The 20000-nt window shown below is 33.7% G+C and overlaps 1 protein-coding gene across 17 annotated transcripts in view; it reads right to left on the bottom strand.

The window, feature by feature from the left end:
• Nucleotides 1-20000, bottom strand: part of LOC145256229 (ryanodine receptor-like) — a 936895-nt gene that overhangs the window by 152196 nt on the left and 764699 nt on the right. For all 17 annotated transcript variants that reach the window (XM_080114858.1, XM_080114861.1, XM_080114859.1 and 14 more), the window contains 4 exons: nucleotides 19638-19750; nucleotides 16421-16514; nucleotides 13236-13409; nucleotides 4707-4772 (listed from right to left, as the gene is read on the bottom strand). In XM_080114858.1, coding sequence (XP_079970984.1) covers nucleotides 4707-4772; nucleotides 13236-13409; nucleotides 16421-16514; nucleotides 19638-19750 — 447 coding nt within the window. The remainder of the gene's footprint in view (nucleotides 1-4706; nucleotides 4773-13235; nucleotides 13410-16420; nucleotides 16515-19637; nucleotides 19751-20000) is intronic.

Below are 20000 nucleotides of genomic sequence, written 5' to 3'. Positions count from 1 at the left end.
AGAAACGAATATCCCTAAAATTAATAAACGTTCAAAAAAGAAACAAATAGACACACTTAAAAAAAAAAAAAAAAAAGAATGTAAGGGAAGTAATTCCTATTTGTAAAGTGAAAAATAGAAATTATCTCCCTTGAATTTTAAAACTTTTTCGATCATTATTTAAAAATATATATAGACATTTTAAATAATATTTTTTACTATAATGTCAACATGGTTCATGTAAACTGTATTTGGAAAGAAAGTATTACCTTCCTTTCTTTATTATGGGTTGTGCATATAAAAAAAAAATACTGATGTTTGGTAAACTTTGGCTTATCAAATACTGCAGTTTGATGAAGCCAATTTAAAGAAAGAAGAACAACAAGAAAAAGATGTAAATAAAAAATATAAGAAATACAGATCTCGTACATGTCATCAAATACAGTGTTTACATAATATAAAATATATTAAACATGATATAAAATATATTTACATAATATATAAATGTGAAAAATAGATCGTTTCATTATTGTATAAACGTAGAAGAAAAGCACACACACACAAAAGAAAAATGGAGAGAAAAATTGCGATGAAGTTTAAAAAAAAAAAAAAAAAAAAAAAAATCAAAGAACAATGATATATATAAACTCACACTTCGCTGTCCGCGCTGCATGTAATCCAAACGAGACAGAACAACATATCACATAGAATCAGCCGGATCAGTTCGGATAATGAACAAAGTGAGGGAAAATTTTGCCTCTTTTTCATTATTGTAGCGAAATCCCACAGCCGAAAAAAATGAGTTTTCATTAAAAAGCAATGATAACTACTTAAGGTTTTTTTTTTTTTTTTTTTTTTTTTTTTTTTTAATCAATTTCAACAATAAGCAATGTTATCTACCTGGCCTTCGGGACAAGATCAAAGTGTAGTATCTGTTCTTCAGATGCTGCACTTCAATTTCTTGTTCTCTGTCAGTGGAAGAGAAATCTTTCACGACTGAGACAATTTTTATTTTTGTTCCTTTTCTCCACATTAAAAAACGACCCTGGTGTCTAACTCTGTCCTGTGGGGAGGCATTGTAAATAGGTACCTAATTGTCATGTCAAGAAAAATGTGAAAAAAACCCCAAAAAACAAACAAAACGTTTCTGCTAGATGTTAGCAATATCTTTTGGTTGAGCTTTAAATATTACTGCATTATTATATAAAACATGTACTTTCTACAGATAGATGATTGCGTGACATTCACCATTAATTGCAACAAGATGGACTGAGTTACTTCCCCGGACTTGATTCTATGGATTTATATATACATATTGTAAATTTTTTTGAAAACTATTTTCATTAATAATTAACTTTCTACCTTATCGTTTTTCGTAAATTTTTGAATATTTTCATTACTGCGATAGGTGTGTCAGAAATTTCGTGAAAAATAGTGAATAATTCCACCCCGTCTTTCCATTTTACATTTTTCCAGGAGTTATATCCTCGAAAAATGTAATTCAAGCTCTAATTTTTTTTCAATTAAAGGAGCAAGGACCAAGGTTTCATTAAAAAAAACCCCAAAAAAACAAAAGAAAAAACAAACAACGTGGTTAAAAAAAAAGAAGGTTTTAAACTTCGAACTTTACAGGTAAATTTCTAAAAAACACTACTTTTTTTTGTTTTAAATTTGAATATATTATTTATTGACCTTTTATCTTCAATTTGTGATATATAAAACTTTGGTGAGTAAATTAATTATTTACTTTTTAATAGACACTTGAAAATGGGGGGGGGGCATGAATTAAAAAAAACATTTGTCTAAAATATTATATTCGGTTTATTGGAAAGAGCATAAAACTTCACATTGACCCTGAAAATATCGCAAAAATAGAATCAATAGAAAAATTTTGATAGATTTTTAAAGTTTAAAAATTGAAAAATATTGAGTTCGTAAAATTCATAACTGTTTTAAAAAAAAAAAATATTTCTATTACTTTTAAAACAATTTTAATAGTTTATTTTGGAAGTATAATCCATAAAGAAAATAAACAACCCACCTTTAAAAGAGAAATTACGAGTTTTTTATATTTTATTCGCAGTTTCGTGTTAGGGGTGTCAAAAATTCCTACAAAAATTTTGATACACCTATTACTGTGACATGACAATTCAGTAGATACCATTGCTTTCACTTGAAATTCAATATTTCAATTTTTGAATTTTGCTACAATAACGAAGAATAACCAAATTCTTTTTTTTTTTTTTAGAAATTGGTTGAATTATAGTTCGGCTATGAGGTAGCCATGATAAGAACTATTCGCGAGAAATAACAGACAACTGAAAATGCTTTATTTTAAAATCCTCCCAGAACATGAGAATGGTGATTCGGTAGAGGTTTTTGGTTTCGTCTGTCCATTTTACAGCATTCTTTTGCGTGTTATTTAATGTTAATGTTTTAAATCATGAAGAAAAAAAAAAAAACTTGACAATTTTCGAGTAAAGAATAACCTTGCATCCGTCAGGCTGAGATGTGATTCTGGGTAGCCCTAGAAGGTCCACTCTCCCAGGCCGTTGCCTCCCGTCTATCGGGTGGAGTAAATTTATTGGTTACTGTCTGAGGCGCCCCGACTGGGGAATGCCGACGTGGCTGCGCAGACAGTTTTTAAAAGGCCGGAGTGCTCCTTCTTTAGGGGCGCTGGCTTGACTCTTCCTCACCTTTCTAACCTTGTGTCGCATCTTTCTGCATGAGGAAGTAAGTAAATACATACTAATGGGGAATATTCATTGCGGACTACTGCACTAATGGGAAGCATTCATTGTAGATTACTAGTGTAAAACATTCAGTGAAAACTATTACTACGGAAGCATTCACTGTAGACCAGGGTTTCCCAAAAATTTTCAGCAAACGCCTCTCTAGAACACTTGGATATACTGTCCTCCCTCTCTACATGCATCCTTACATAATATTGTAGTAGTAGTAGTAGTAGTGGTAGTGGTAGTAGTAGTAGTAGTAGTAGTAGTAGTAGTACATAATTGAAGTTAAAATAAATAATTGAATATTCATAAATTTATTCAATAAAATTCTACACTGTCGATTGAATGGGAACAGTAACAACTATAAATCAAGTGGGTCGATTAATGTAGCATACCATCGTTAATGCAATGATCAATAAAAATCAGAATAATAATCACAGGAATCGCAGATTGTTGTTGATGATCAGCAACATATTTCGGAATATTTGGTTCCATATTTGATAGGAAAAAGGAATTTAGAAAAACTCATCCCCGGAAATCTCATACCCAGAAAACCCGTACACGGAAAACTCGTACCCGGAAACTCGTACACGGAAAACTCGTACACGGAAAGCTCGTACCTGGAAGACTCGTACCTGGAAGACTCGTACCCGGAAAACTCGCCCCCTTTTTGCTAGGTAGGAAAACTGGTCCCTTATTTATTCAATAAGGGACCAGTTTTCCTACCTAGCAAAAAGGGACCAGTTTTCCGGGTACGAGTTTTCCGGGCACCAGAAAAAAGTCTTAGATCCCCATGTTGCATTGCATCCGTTCGGTTTCTATTCCCAGGACCCATTCTATAGATTAGAAAGACTTGTTGAAAATCAGAAATCAAACAAATTCAGGAAACACTTAAGAAACTTTATCAACATTACAAGGTATGATTCTTGAATTAATTTTTCCAAATTAAAAATAAGTGCGTTGCAATCAATTTCCACATGAATTGTGAATCCTAAAGGGTTGAGAAAACACCTAGTAATGTTACTAGAAGCCCTCAATCTTTCACCCATCCCTAAAGGACCTCAGGGATCCCCCCATACGATAAATTTGTCCATCACCCACCTGAAGTTTTGTAACGCCCCCTCCCCCTTCCTCACCCGGTAGGCGTAATGAACCCCGTTGGGAAACCCTGCTGTAGACTATCATTATGAAGCATTTACTTTGAACTACGAACGTGAAACATTCATTCCAGAATACTATTGTGAAACAACTACAGTTGATTACTAAATGTGAAGCATTCACAGTTGAATACTAAATGTGAAACATTCACAGTTGAATACTAAATGTGAAGCATTCACAGTAGCCGACATCGTATACACACAATGTAAACCGATATTTTCGAATTGCTTTCATGCCAGAATAACAGTTTTCCATTTAAGAAATTTTTAATAATTAATATTTATTTAAAATCTGTAATTTTTAAAAGTTAGTTAAAAAAAAAAAAAAACGATTAAAAAAAAGGAAACATTTATTTATTTATTTTTTAAACAACATTATTCTGAGACATTTTTCGTTTTTTTTTTCTTTAAAATAATTATTAACAATTATTAACAACTAGCAAGGCAACCCGAGACTTTGATAACGCTCTCCTTGAATCAAAATCATTTAATGGATTTTGATGAAAATTGGAACAAGGATTGTAAACATAAGGTTTAGTCACACACACACACACACACACACACACACACACACACACACACACACACACACACACACACACACACACACACACACACACACACCTTGGTCTTAATCTTCGTAAGACAACATAGAAGTGGTGCAAAACTATACTGGTCGGTGAATCAATTTTACCCATCCTGGGACGGGTATTCTGTTAATTGAATATGAAATAAAAAAAAAAAAAAATTCTGTAAAATTTTCATCCAAATTTTTTTTTTCCTACATATTTTATAAAAATATGTTAATAGCAAAAGAAAAATCATCACACATTACCTGCAAAGAGGTTGTAGCATCATCCCCACCATCATCTTCATCTTCTTCATCATCACCATGACAACTCTGAAAAAAAAAAAAAGAGAGAGAAAATATTTAGTTGTTTTATTTTACGGCATATAAACTCTTTTTTTTTTTTTCTTTTTTTTTCAACATATAATGTTGAGTCCAGTAATTAAAAAAAAAAAAAAAATTATGCTTTAAATTGTTTATATCTTCAAATATTTATTCATGGTGTTTGGTTTGGTTGTTTTGTTTTACGGTATGTTCAATGACTTTTTTTTTAAAAACTTTGTTATCAGTTTGTCCAAGCTGGAGATGGGGCATCCTACTGGATGCCAAACATTCACCCGCTAACTCAGATATTCCAACCGAGAGATTTTTTTAATATCCTGACCGTCTCTTTAAGCACAATTGTTAGAATCTCTCTTGCACTTGGTTCACCAGGTATATTTGCCAGGTAGTTTTTGAACTTCTTTTTTGTGAGTGCAATTGCTCTTATGATTATCGGAATGATAGAGATCTTCCTAAGATTCCAGTTTCTTTTCATGTCGTACATAAAACCTTGGTATTTCGTTATCTTTTTCCCTCTCAACTGTTTTTAACCCGGCATTAATGGGGGACACTAACTTCTACTAAGGTTGCTTCTTATCCCATGTCGCTATATCAGGTTTTATGATTCTGCTTTCTTGGTAGGTAGGTGTAGAAATTGCATAGTCATAGTGGATGGTGTATGACTTATTTCCAACTGTTCTTTCTGGTAAACATGTTCCCGTGACTTGCTACTGCATTCGATATACAACATTTTACAGATCGTCCAGTGGAGATATTTATATACTCCATTGTGTCGCGTCATATAGTAGCCCCCCCCCCCCCCAGCAGAACCATACAGCTGAATGTCTAAATCTAAATGCAGATTCCATGAACAAAGATTCTTTCCCAGAACTACCCGCCTGGGGAACACTGTTCGACTGATCTGCTTGGCAGCCGATTACAATATGGTAACCTTCAAGTCCAATGTAAACAAGTTCTTGTTGAATCGTGCCCTTAAATAATACAAACTCTGCCCAATCTACATCGTTAACGATTACTACACTACCAACTATTATTCACTAATTTTTTTTTTATTACTTGCCTTCACCCCAAACAAGGTATACTTCTACTTGGATGTAAGGAGTTACTAATTGGGACTATGCCTATTAAATAAGTACTACACCATTCACTATGACTATGCAATTTTAACTCTTTATCCTCGAGTGGCCTCCGAGTCTTGATAAGTGATGATTGTTTGTAAAAAAAAAAAAAAAGAAAAAAAAAAGATGTTAGTTTATGTTACATTTGAACTTCTGCATATCAGTACAATCAGGGAAGCAGGTAGCAGAAAAGGAATTCCAAAGTCTAGCTATTATAGGGAAGAAGCTATTAGAATAGAAAGCTTTCTGGCATTCAGGGACCTCAACAGTGAAGGGGTGTGATTTTGCTGCTAACTGGGTTTGTTGGAGCTATATACGTCGAGGGGGGGGACAAGAGCAATGAGTTCATCAGAGCACCCTTATCTTCGAGTGGCCTTTGGGCATTGATAAGTGGTGACACTCTTTATTTCTGTATGGAAGAACCTGCACTTGTTGTCATTACGAGTATGTGTGCTCTGCGTGTTACCAAGTGATTCTAATCTTTAACACAACTTTTATTGCAAGAAAAGAATTGTATACAAGAGGAAAGTATCTAGCAAAGATACCCGTGCTTCGCAGGGAGTGGAAGAGGGTGATCTGATTCAAATTCACAAAAACGTTGGCCGGCACCATGGTGGCGTCTCCCAGGATGGTGGCGAAGCCCAACTTGGTGGGCACCTTCCCTAGGTGGGAGAGTTTATGAAGAGCTGCACCAAATATGACCTTAAACTTTAACCTTGACCTTGAAAAATGGTGTGCACCATCCGTAGATCAGAGACCATTATCATGTCAGATTTGGTCATGATCAGTCCAGTGGTGTGGGCTGTAGGAAAGTGTATATATATATATATATATATATATATATATATATATATATATATATATATATATATATATATAACTACTTCATTACTTCATTTACTCACATAAAATTAATACACAAAAGTATAGATTTATGCGTAAACTTTAAGTATTTACTTCAAAAGTGCTCAATATGTAGGTAGAGCTAGTTAGTAATTTATGAAATATATATGGCGATTAAGCTACACTGAATATTCGGCGTTTCATCCACCCTAGGATTCGTCAGGCTTGAATCTGTGGTTGTTTCTCGTTTTTATATATGTTGAGGATTTTAGTTAGCCAATCAGCTTTCTAGTATCCACCCTTTCTATCAGCCAAAGGGCATGCATTTTATCGAACAAAGGATCTGTTTTAGAACTAGGTTAGTGGTTTAAGGCGGATGATTTTCCTCATTTCAGCTCTTTTCTTTTTTTTTTTTGTATATAAATATACATATGTGTACACACATACATGCACACACACACACACACACACATATATATATATATATATATATATATATATATATATATATATATATGTGTGTGTGGTCGTTTATGCATATTCATGTTTATTCAAACTATCTATTTGTTTGTTTTCTATTGTTTTTGTTAGTTTTAAAGCTATTTTGTATTGCTATCCTAGAGTAAGTTTTATTTTGTGAACACAATTGTTTGCTATTTCTCGTCTACAGTTTAATAGACTCTGGGGTTTTTTAAAGTACAGGATAGCAAATTTTTCATGGAGGCATAATTTACATGGGTCATCTAGCTCTACCTACGTATTGAGCACTTTTGAAGTAAATACTTAAAGTTTACGCATAAATCTATACTTTTGTATATTAATTTTATGTGAGTAAATGAAGTAGTTATACCTAGCTCCTAAAACAGTCGAGCACTCTCAAAAGAATTTATTTCACCACGTTAAAAATAGATATGGAAAGAGTTTTAATTTCGAAACATCGCTAAAAAACATCCTCACACCCAACAAGCATAGCTATATTATTAAATTAATCCAAAAAACAGATGAACTTATACGCCAAATGCGATGGCGAGCAAATTTCTTCCTTAAAAATGAAAACGGAAACAAAAAGAATCCTATGGTTTTAAAACCCTTAAAAATGCGAAAGCAGTAGACCTTTTGATAAACTTTGAAAATGACCTTTCAAACGTAATTAAAAACCTAGAATTCCACAATCAACCTAACAATTTCCAACCGTAACTACACAAAATCGTTAGAAACATAAATAACTCTAATAAAATCTTTGTAAAAGAAGATAAAACCAGAAACTTTTATAAAATAGATAAGCAGAAAACATTACAAAAAACTAGACACAAACGAATGCGACTCCATAGATATAATAAATACTGAAAGTAAACAAATTACCGATAAACTAAAAATTAGCGATAAAGTTGGCAAATTGAAACCTAGAGAGGCATACATTCTGCTCAAAGACCACAAATGGGACTTTAATAATAATCCCAGCACCCGCCTGATAAACCCAACTAAACCAGAAATAGGTAGAATTAGCAAAACTATACTTTCTAGATTAAACAACCAAATCAAACAAGACCTAGAACTAAACCAGTGGGCAAATACTACCGAAGCAATCACCTGGTTTAAAAATATAGAAAACAAAGATAAATGTACGTTCATACAGTTTGACATCATAGACTTTTATCTCTCGATATCCGAAGAACTTTTTAACATTGCCCTAGAATTTGCCGAGGCATACACTGATATATCCTCAGAAGAAATCAACATCATTAAAAAATGTAGAAAATCAGTTCTAATAAATAACAATAACCAATGGATAAAAACTAACATGAAAAATTCGTTTGATTTGGCGATGGGTGCCAGAGATTCTGCAGAGGCATCAGATCTTGTGGGATTATTCATTCTATATACCCTCACAAGCATATTCGATACTATGGATATCGGCCTATATAGCGAAGATGGACTAGCTATTATAAAAAACTCCAACAAAGTCAAGGGAGAAAACTTTAAGAAAATCATACACAAGGAAATGAAAAAATTAGGCCTAAAAGCAGACGTATCAGTTAACATAAAAATAACAAACTTCCTGGACGTCACGTTAAACTTAGATAAAAACACATATGAACCATACTTAAAAGATAGCACTACTCCAATTTACATAAACCCTAAATCCAACCACCCACCATCAATTATAAAATACATTCCCAACTCGATCGTAAGTAGACTCAGTAACAACTCAAGTGATGAAAATGCATTTAACAGGTCAACCAATATCTACGAAACAGCCCTAAAAAATAGTGGATACAAAAATATCGATATCAAATATAAGCAACAAAACACCAACAACTATAATAAAATCAAAAATAGAAGAAAAAGAACTATAATTTGGTATACGGCCCCATACAATCAAATGTTAAAAACAAAACTTGGTAAGAAATTCCTAGACCTTATTGAAAAACACTTTCCCGCAACCAACCCCTTACACAAAATCTTCAATAAAAATACCTTAAAGTTATCTTACAGTTGTTACGAAAATTTAGAGATGATAATTAAAGCACATAATAACAAAATACTAAATAAAAACAATGTAAACAACAACAAAATAAACAATAAAAAAGTAGACAATATGACAAAAATAAAACCAACACTAGCAGAAATAATAATAATAATAATAATAATAATAATAATAATAACAATTATAACAATAATAATAATAATAAAAAACCAACCCTGGACAAGAACAACCATACCATAAATAAAAATAATAATAACGAACAAGATAAATGCAACTGTAGACACCGCATACTTTGCCCAGTTCAAAATAAATGTCTAACAAAAAGCGTAGTTTATCAAGCAACAATATTTACGAAAGAAAACCCGAATAACAAGAAATATTACGTAGGCATGACTTCCTTAGATTTCAAAACCCGATACTATGACCACAAAAGTACATTCAAAAATAAAAAACACCGTATAAAAACAACACTAGCGAATAAATACTGGGAACTCAAAGAAAGCGGACATTCGCCGGTAGTCGAATGGAAAATAATAAGACAAGCTACTACGTGCAGACATTTAGATGACCCATGTAAATTATGCCTCCATGAAAAATTTGCTATCCTGTACTTTAAAGAACCCCAGAGTCTATTAAACTGTAGACGAGAAATAGCAAACAATTGTGTTCACAAAATAAAACTTACTCTAGGATAGCGATACAAAATAGCTTTAAAACTAACAAAAACAATAGAAAACAAACAAATAAATTAAATAAACATGAATATACATAAACGATCACACATATATATATATATATATATATATATATATATATATATATATATATATATATATATATGCATGTATGTGTGTACACATATGTATATTTATATATATAAAAAAAAAAAGAGCAGAAATGAGGAAAATCGTCTGCCTTAAACCACTAACCTAGTTCTAAAACAGATCCTTTGTTCGATAAAATGCATGCCCATTGGCTGATAGGAAGGAGCGCGGTGGATACTAGAAAGCTGATTGGCTAACTAAAATCCTCAACATATATAAAAACGAGAAACAACCACAGAATTCGCGCATAAGCCTGACGAATCCTATAGTGGATGAAACGCCGAATATTCAGGGTAGCTTAATCGCCATATATATTTTATAAATTACTATATATATATATATAGGCTATGACCTTGATCTTTGACCTTGTCCTTGAAAAATAATGTGCACCGGCCCTAGGTGGGAGATCATTATCATGCCAGATTTGGCCATGATCGGTATGACTACTTCATTTAACCACATAAATTAATATACGAAAGTATAGATTTATGCGTAAACTTTAAGTATTTACTTCAACAGTGCTCAATACGTAGGTAAAGATAGGTAGTAAGCTATAAAATATGTATACCGATTAAGCTACACAGAATATTCTGCGTTTCATCCACGCTAGGATTCATAAGCTTGATGAATCCTAGCGTGGATGAAACGCGGAATATTCTGTGTAGCTTAATCGCCATATATATATATATATATATATATATATATATATATATAGATAGATAGATGTGCTGATGAAAGAAATAATGCTGTTCATTACAATGATTTTTAAAATCTTAATATAGATAGCCCTATTCATCCTGGAATTTTTTTGTTTTCAAGGTACGGAAAGTACCTCATAAAACATGGTACATGTTTAGTAAGTTGGATACACCACCAGACTAGATGAATTCTTGTTCTGAATTTCTGTAAAGGCCAATATGCTACAATAATCGCCATATATATCTTATAAATTACTATATATATATATATATATATATATATATATATATATATATATATATAGGCTATGACCTTGATCTTTGACCTTGTCCTTGAAAAATAATGTGCACCGGCCCTAGGTAGGAGATCACTATCATGCCAGATTTGGCCATGATCGGTATGACTACTTCATTTAACCACATAAATTAATATACGAAAGTATAGATTTATGCGTAAACTTTAAGTATTTACTTCAACAGTGCTCAATACGTAGGTAGAGATAGGTAGTAAGTTATAAAATATGTATACCGATTAAGCTACACAGAATATTCCGCATTTCATCCACGCTAGGATTCATAAGTTTGATGAATCCTAGCGTGGATGAAACGCGGAATATTCTGTGTAGCTTAATCGCCATGTATATATATATATATATATATATATATATATATATATATATATATATATATAGATGTGCTGATGAAAGAAATAATGCTGTTCATTACAATGATTTTTAAAATCTTAATATAGATAGCACTATTCATCCTGGAATTTTTTTGTTTTCAAGGTACGGAAAGTACCTCATAAAACATGGTACATTTTTAGTAAGTTGGATACACCACCAGACTAGATGAATTCTTGTTCTGAATTTCTGTAAAGGCCAATATGCTACAAGAAAGACATACTATACCACAGTGAACTGATCAATTTGTGGCCAGTCGGGTTAGGGGACGTTGGCATGCATTATCTTTATTTGACTAAATGGTGAGATTTCATTTTTGTTTTATGGAAGTTGTTCCAGACAAGGCATGAAGCCACTTGATGTAAGTAACTAAAAAAGATACTACTTCAAGGTCAAAAACCAACCAACCCCAACCAACAGTAAGTGTGAGATGGATGGATTTCTGACCTAGAAAGCAGCAGTTTTTCTTCCTTTGTCAGAATAATTGCTCATGGAATGTGAAACTAAAGAACAGAATAAGGAAAGCAAGAATTACAAGTAAAACCAAGGTCAACTTTCTACTCTTTTTTGCTATTCTGAACACGTTTTCATCTTAATAGATACCGCTTTGGAGACGCTCTATCTATCTATCTATCTATCTATCTATCTATCTATCTATTATTTAAAGGGAACTTTGTGTGTGTGTGTGTGTGTGTGTGTGAGTTCTCTCCTATACAATTTTGGGAACGTTATCTATCTATCTATCTATCTATCTATCTATCTATCTAAAAGAAACTTTGTGTGTGTGTGGGGGGTGTATAAGTTTGTTCCCTATGGACTCCTAAACGACTGAGCCTATTTTTTTTTTAAATTTCACACAAATGTACTTTATGTACCTGGCAGTGTTCTTAGATAGTTTTCGTATCGGGATTTCTTCAATAAGTATCAATAATCAAAAATATCCGATGAAAAGGAACAGGCGATTTTGACTAAAGTTAACACCTCACACAACCTAACATCACAATTTCATTTGAGAAGCTTAATTAATGCACAAGCAGAAAGACCTGGCATATAAAATCTACAGTAGGATCTTTGATATGACAGAGGCGCATTCAAAATGAATGTAACTCTTAGAGCACAATTGAACAATGATACTTGACATTCACATTTTAAACTTAAATTCAAGCCATTATATATAAAAGTAATTTTATAAAATCAACAGTAGGTTCTCTACAGTGCAATGTAAACTTCAACGTATTGTGGACTAAGTGACTGTGGGGAGGCATGTGAAGTTTTCTCCTGGTGCACAGCGGTGCATCTTTCAACTAGAGCAGGCAATTAATTGATTTGATTGAAAAATGGGCGATTTCACCGATTTTGCTGACAATAGAATAATCATGTTGAAACACCGGTTCCCGTTAGATGACCAAAGTTAAGCAACGTTGAGCCTGGTCAGTACTAAAATGGGTGACCATTTGGGAATTCCAGGTGCTGTATGTGCTCTCCGCTTATCTCAACATTATTTCCAGCCATCCTGCACTTCTCTTTGGCACTGGACTCAAACAGTGTCGATTCAGGAGAGGTGTGGTTGGGGAGTGCGCAACCCCTGCCTCATAATTACATATGCAGCTACTCTTATAGGGAGTTTCTATTGTCTCTTGAGACTAAACGGAGGCATCGATTGATCATCAAAAATATTGACGGGCGAAACATTCGTAGATTCTCATTCAATCCTGGACAACGTCGGGTCTCCCTGCTAGTAAAAAAAAAAACAAAAAAAAACAAAAACAAAAACAAAAAAAAAAACGCAAAACAACTTACTTTACTCATGATATCAGCATAGGCGATATAAAGCGCATCGGCTTCCAGGCCGTCACTCTGTTCTTTGGTAGCGCCACGGCACAACGCAACGATAAGTTGGCTGAGGGGGTCAGGTTTTTCATCCTCTTCAGTCTCTTTCTTTTCAACCCCTTCTTCCTCTTCTTCTTTTGCAACCTTTTTAATAGAAATTTAAAAAAAGACATTTAAATAGCAATCTTGATATCGATTTGTGAGTTTATCAACGTTTTTTTTTTTTAATTTATTTTTTATTTTTTACTCTGGGGCTTTTTAATAACACGAAAATACACCTTGGTTCTGAGATAGTAAATTTTTTGTAAAATAGAGAGTACCCACATCATCATGGCCACTGAATTGAAAAATCAAAGATTTTCGACCCCCCCCCCGACCAACACATGCACATAAAATCCGCCCAAAGTGTATACTACATTGACGACGATAACCCAAAGTCATCATGCGGTAGGCCGATGAAGACATGGAGGATATCACTTGATGACGACCTGATCCTGGCCGGCAGCACAAACAAAAGCTCAACAGACAGGAAAGGTTGGGAGTAATTCATAAAACATCTAACTTAAAGCATGAAAAAAAAAAAAAAAAGTAGTAGTAGTAGTAAAGTTGCAAAGGGTCCGGGAGAACTGAAGGGCGGGAGCGCTAGCGAGACCTCCACTGGAAGAGTGCGGAGAGAAATGGAGCCTTGGGCAGGCGTTTTGCCACCCAAATCCCAAGGAATACCAATGGTTGATGCCAGCGAGATATTAATAGTAATCGACTGTTGAGATAATGTGAAACCACCTACGCTGGTTATTGAAAAATGTGGAAAGCATTGGAAATTTAGGAAGACTTGTTGTCACTCAGGATCCAGAAACCACCACAGGTTATTATTAGTGAGCGATTGTTGGTGATGGCCTGTGTGAGAACACCTAGTGAGTGAGTGAATGGATGATGATGATGATAATGATGATGATGATGATTTCATTTGCGGAGGTTGGAGGTGTCTATTCTGACAGCCGTTCTTAGCATGGGGAGGTTGTGGGGTGGTTATGGCCGTCGTCGTCGTCAACAACAACAACAACAACAACCACCACCACCACCATACTTTACTTTTTTATGCAGGGGGAAGGATGCTTCCACGAGGCAACGCCAGTTTATGGGTCCTGCTAGTTTTTTTTTTTTTTTTAATAATTTTAAACAAATAACTAATTCAAATAATATTTTAAGAGCAGAATTTTTTTTTTTTTTTTTAAACATTTTGTTAAATAAACTATTTAAAATAATATTTTCCAAATAAAAAAATAAAAAATCGCCCAGAAAATTTTACACATATTTAAATTTTGTAAAAACTAGGATATACTTGAAGTTTTAAAAGGGTTATACTCTCATGTGCTCCCTAGAGGTGCATTTAGAAATTTGTGAACACTTTTATATTATCTTTACTCGTAAATTGTAAGTAAGAATACATTTTGAGATTTTATGCAGATTTCCTAATTATTCTTTCTATGGAGAACACACACACACACACACACACACACACACACACACACACACACACACACACACACACACACACACACACGCACTGAATTTTATAGATATACTAGCAAATGTACCCGGCGTTGCCCGGTATTAAACGTAATGTTAAATTCCTAAAAAAGAAATGAAGTAAAAAAAAAAAAAAAAAAAAAAAAACGGAAAGAAACTGAGACACACGCATGCGTGTATTATGTTTTTTCCAAACAGTTCACTTCTTGTAAGTAAAAAAAAATAAATACTCGAGCTGAGATCCAAACTAAAACTTAAAGACAGTCAGTTAAGTACGATAACCATTAGTCCAGCTTGCCACGGCTTTAAAAAGTGTCTTCAAACCTACTTATTCTTAACATAAGGAATCTGTCATGTGAACGATTCATGTATGATGCAGTTGTGAAACAGCTGATGAACAGATAAAAATCCAATAACCTCCCCCCATTTTAAAATTTTTACTTCTTAGCGGCCCTTTTTGCCAGATGGAAACCGATTAAAAAGTTTTTCGCACATCTGAATACCCTATATATCAAATTTCAAGTCTGTAAAAAATTCGCTAAGTATATTGGGTTGAGAAATGTCCTCACACACATTTTCACTTTTATAGATATATAGATGAGTGATATGTCAAAAAATGATAACTTCTGTTTTTTATTCCTACCGATTCAACCAGAGGAGATCGCAAATTGCTAAATTGCATTGCTATGATGACTGAACTTATGCATTCATGATCAGCAATTTTCACCTGTTGCAGATATTGACAGTGTGAGACTCTAAGAAAGCAACACCTGTCATGGACATACGTCAGAAGTAGAGATGCGTCATTGAATTCCTGGCAAGAGTGCATTGAGAATGGTAATGACTACGTAGAAAAATATATTCTGGAGCACAAAAGGTCGCTCGTTTTGATAGTATCACTCCCGTTTTTGTAGCTCTTCAACTTTTTTGAGTTAAAAACAAAAAATTTTAAGACGCTTTACTTTTGGAATGACCCTCATACAACAAATCCCGCTCCAGACATATCGCTGGCAAAAGTGCATGAAGAATGGTGGTGACTGTGAAGAAAAATAAATTCTGGAGCATAAAAGGCTAGTAATTGTCTATATTTTTGAGATGAGGTGTTTTCATTGATTGAGATTGCCGGACTGACTTCCTCATCTTGGTTGTTATCGTCACAACATTTCGGCCGTTTTTGCCTAGTGACATATGGCCGAGTGGTTCTAGACGTTGTATCAAAGTTTACAGTTACCCAAAGGTGCTGAGTTCAATCCTGAACGAAGGCAGTAAGAAGTAACATTCAAAACAGAGAATCAGCAACTATGTCCCAGAGCCTAGCTGGAATCCGAACACAGTACCCCCGTAATAATAATAAAGGGTTGGGTTCGAGACTCCTAACAAACGGTTCCCCAGTTCGATACAAAAAAACACCTGATGAAGGCCAGAGGGTAAAACGGCCGAAACGTTGTGACGATAACAACCAAGACGAGGAAGTCAGTCCGACAATCTCAATCCATAAAAGGCTACTTGTTTTAATTGTGCCATTCTCGTCTTCATAGCTCTTCAACTTTTCTGAGTTCAAAAAATAGGAGGCTTTACTTTTGGAATGACTCTCGTAGATAAAGTAAAACTAATTCCGAACTTACCGTGAGATCCTCGATGAGGACGTTCTTGATAACTTCTTCGCTTCCAAGCCAATTGATACGGAAGGCTTTCAGGAAAAGGTTCATAGCACGATGCCTGGAAAAAAATGGTAAAAAGAAACAGATTAAAACAAAACGTTCTATTACATATGGATTCTTGACATTATTTAGCTATCTGCTGAGAATCTCAGTAGAGTTAGGTAAGTGGTTTATATATTTTTATGTTATGATACAAAAAGTTAGGTATTCTGGCATTGTTGCATTACTTCCCCTGCTTTCTAGACGGTGATAGCTGATTTGGCGTCCCCGATGAAACATCTTCCAACAAATATTATCTATAATATAAAGCGCAAAAATCTGTTTAAATGTATGTATATTTGTATGCCTGCCTAAAACTTTACACAGAGGCAACGGATTTTCACAAAATCAGTATTGTTTTGAGGCTCGAACCTTCAGACAACAAATATCGAAAAATTGGCCAAAAACATTAATTCCTTCACCCACAACTGGGCACTTTTCTACAGGGTGGGGTAACAAAAAATCGTTCCTTCATGACAATTTAGCTAAACACGCATGTGCAAAAATGTTCTTTCTTGAATTAGTTTAAATATAAAAAAAAAAACCGACCTAACTTTGCTCATGCGATCACAGACCAGTCGTTATAGTGGCAGTATCGTTATCTTTAGAATGCACGTTCGAGCCTAGATATCAAATATATATTTTTTTCGATATTTATAGTTTTAACATTAAAACAGGTTATTTATGCCATTTTTACGTTCGCTTTTTTTTTTTTAAATTTTTCCATCATGTTCACTGTTTTTTTTTTTTTTCTGATCTTTTAAAGAAGTTTTAACATTTAAAGAGGGTTATTTATGCCATTTCTTCTTCGTTTGCTTATTCTTTATTTTGCATCACGTTCGCTGTTTTTTTTTTGTTTTTGTTTTTGTTTTCTGATTTAAAAAAGCTGTAATATTTAAACAGGGTTATTACATTCGTTTATTCTTTATTTTTCATTTTGTTTTGATTTGCTCACCACACCTGGGCAACGCCGGATACTCCTGTTAGAATATTATAATATATGATATTTAATGTTATATTATTTTTTTTATTATTTCTTATTTAACATTTTATATGAAAATAAGTGAAACAATGTGAACAATTCTTATTTTCATTTAATGTGTAATATTTATTTCTTGTAATTGTTAACTTTCTTTTTATATGAAACATTCTTAAAAGTAAATAAACATATTTTTTACAGAAAAGTACCATTCTTACGCAAAACTACTACTACTACTAATAATAATAATCTAAATATTAATTTACTTGTCCGTATGTCCAGTGTCAAAAAAAACATCATCATCGTTAACATTAATTAATGAAAACCGAATTACCCCCTTTATAGTCTCTCTTTATCAGTTAAAAGTCATTAAAACCATTTCCTCTCCAAAATTTTTCTAAAAAAAAAAAAAAAAGAAACACATGGCTGTCTGTTTATGGTTTCAAATTTTTACTTTATAATTTAAAAAAAAATGTCATGCTGAGAGGAGACTGTAAGTTTTGTTTTGATTATAGTTTCTTTTTAAAATTAAAAAAAAAAGAAAAATGTGCAAGTTAATTGACATCTGTTCTTTTATAATTCATACAAGGTAGAAAAGCATTTCATCCAAGCCATGAAAATTGTTAAAAAAAATGTTTTTAGTATATGCTTTAAAAATCAAGGTACAAGATTCAATTTGAAATTTATTTATCTTCAAAGTGCACTTTTATAAATTTTACAAAGTAAGGTATAAAAATTTAATTTAAATTGAATCAAAAAATTACCTTGGATTTATTTTATGTAATGTACATTCTGTTGCACTTTAAAAAAAATCATTGAAAATTTTATATCTATATCATTAATTGCGATGAAAGATTAATGTTTTTTTTTTAACCATTGCCCCTCCGCGAGATGCTAACGGAAACACGTTTGAATTTATTTAAGTAGTTGGATTTAGCAGGTGCCCGTTTTAAATGAGGTCAAGTTTTGACTGCGGGGATGGTATTCATTTATTGCTGAACGCTTCCCCCCCCCCGAAGATGTTATAGGAAAAAGACTAACCCACAAGTGGCGAGCGACAAATATGGAATATTTATCTTCCCGAAATCGACCAAATTAAATAGACAGGCGAGCTTCGTTGTTAACTGTGAGATATTACGATTTGTATGTGATATAAAAAGTTTTAAAAAGTTGTGAACGAAGCGACCGCTTCTCTGAAAGAAGCCTTTTGTAGACACACAGAAAAAGCGAACACACACACATACATACATTTTCGCTTTCATATATATAGAAGAATTGTAACTGTATTAAAAGAGTTTTGCTGCTAGCATTGTCGAACACAGACGTAGAGCAGTTTGGGCCATGGTCGCAGATAGCGATGGATGGACCGAGAATGAGTCTCAAATTTAAAATGCTCCTTAAATGTTAAAATAAAGTAATTCTACTTTTTCATAAAACAAGCTGAGCATGCGGGGTCCCCTTCCACAAGTTAAAAATTTACTTGAATCATGACTAATGTTTGTGCAAAATTTCCAAAAAAATCCAAGACATGGTTATTGAGAAAAGTGTGAACAGATGAACGATTTGGGGGCAATTTTACCCCTACAATGGCCCCTAGGAGGGGGGGGGCAACCAGAGTTATCCCAGAAAATCCGCTCTGGCAAAAAGTTACTTTCACCATGACTAATGTTTGCGCAAAATTTACAAAAAAATCCAAGGCGTTGTTATTGAGAAAAGTGTGAACAGACAAACGAGAATGAATTGCTGGGTCCAAACCCTTCTTTGTCAGGGGACAAAAAATGTTTGCTATTTCATACAGCATTCAAATTCCAGCAAAACAGTCCCTGCTGATAAAATCTTGCCCATAATGGCGCCAAGTAAACCCGAAGACAAGAACCGCAGCAGATGTACTCGATGTTATATCAATCCCTTAGTCTAAAGGGGATGTGTCTATCATTTAATTGTGTTTAACGCCTGGGGAGCTGGTTACCATGCACAGAACATAACAACCGTTCCAGAGACGTCTTCATAACACGACAAACGATAGTAGCATATATGTTGTTACCACTAAATACCGAGTTCTATTATTTTTCGGACGCTTACCGGTCCACAACAATAACGATGAAGATTATTAAGAAAAAAAAAAAAAACACCAAAAATGCAAAGGCTAAGATGTTTACTTACCTTGGTAATCCATATAGCGGAATCATTCGGAAACATGCCATGACTGCCCTCTTCCTCTGGGAGGATATCACCTTTCTCCATGCTCCCTTCAAGCCAAGAGATGGATGCTCAACCTGTGTTTCACAAGAATGACAAAAGAATACGATTAACAAAGGTGACAAATATTATGAGGTGACTTCAATACATTTCCAGACTTTTTTTTGTATGGCCACTTTTATTGATGGTAAACCCATGAAACTCTAGTCCACTTCAAAGTAATCTCCTCCGGCTGCAATGCACTTGTTGTAACGTTCCAGCAACTTATGGAAAGCCCCATAGAATTCTCTTGTGTGAGCACGTCTGTGACTCTCATTACAGCTGCTT

This window comes from Euprymna scolopes, chromosome 32 (genome assembly GCF_053919585.1).
Source record: "Euprymna scolopes isolate OS-2025 chromosome 32, ASM5391958v1, whole genome shotgun sequence".
Classification (NCBI taxonomy): Eukaryota; Metazoa; Mollusca; class Cephalopoda; order Sepiida; family Sepiolidae; genus Euprymna; species Euprymna scolopes.
Note: the sequence above shows the minus strand (reverse complement) of the source record. Positions and strands in the feature narration are given on the sequence as shown.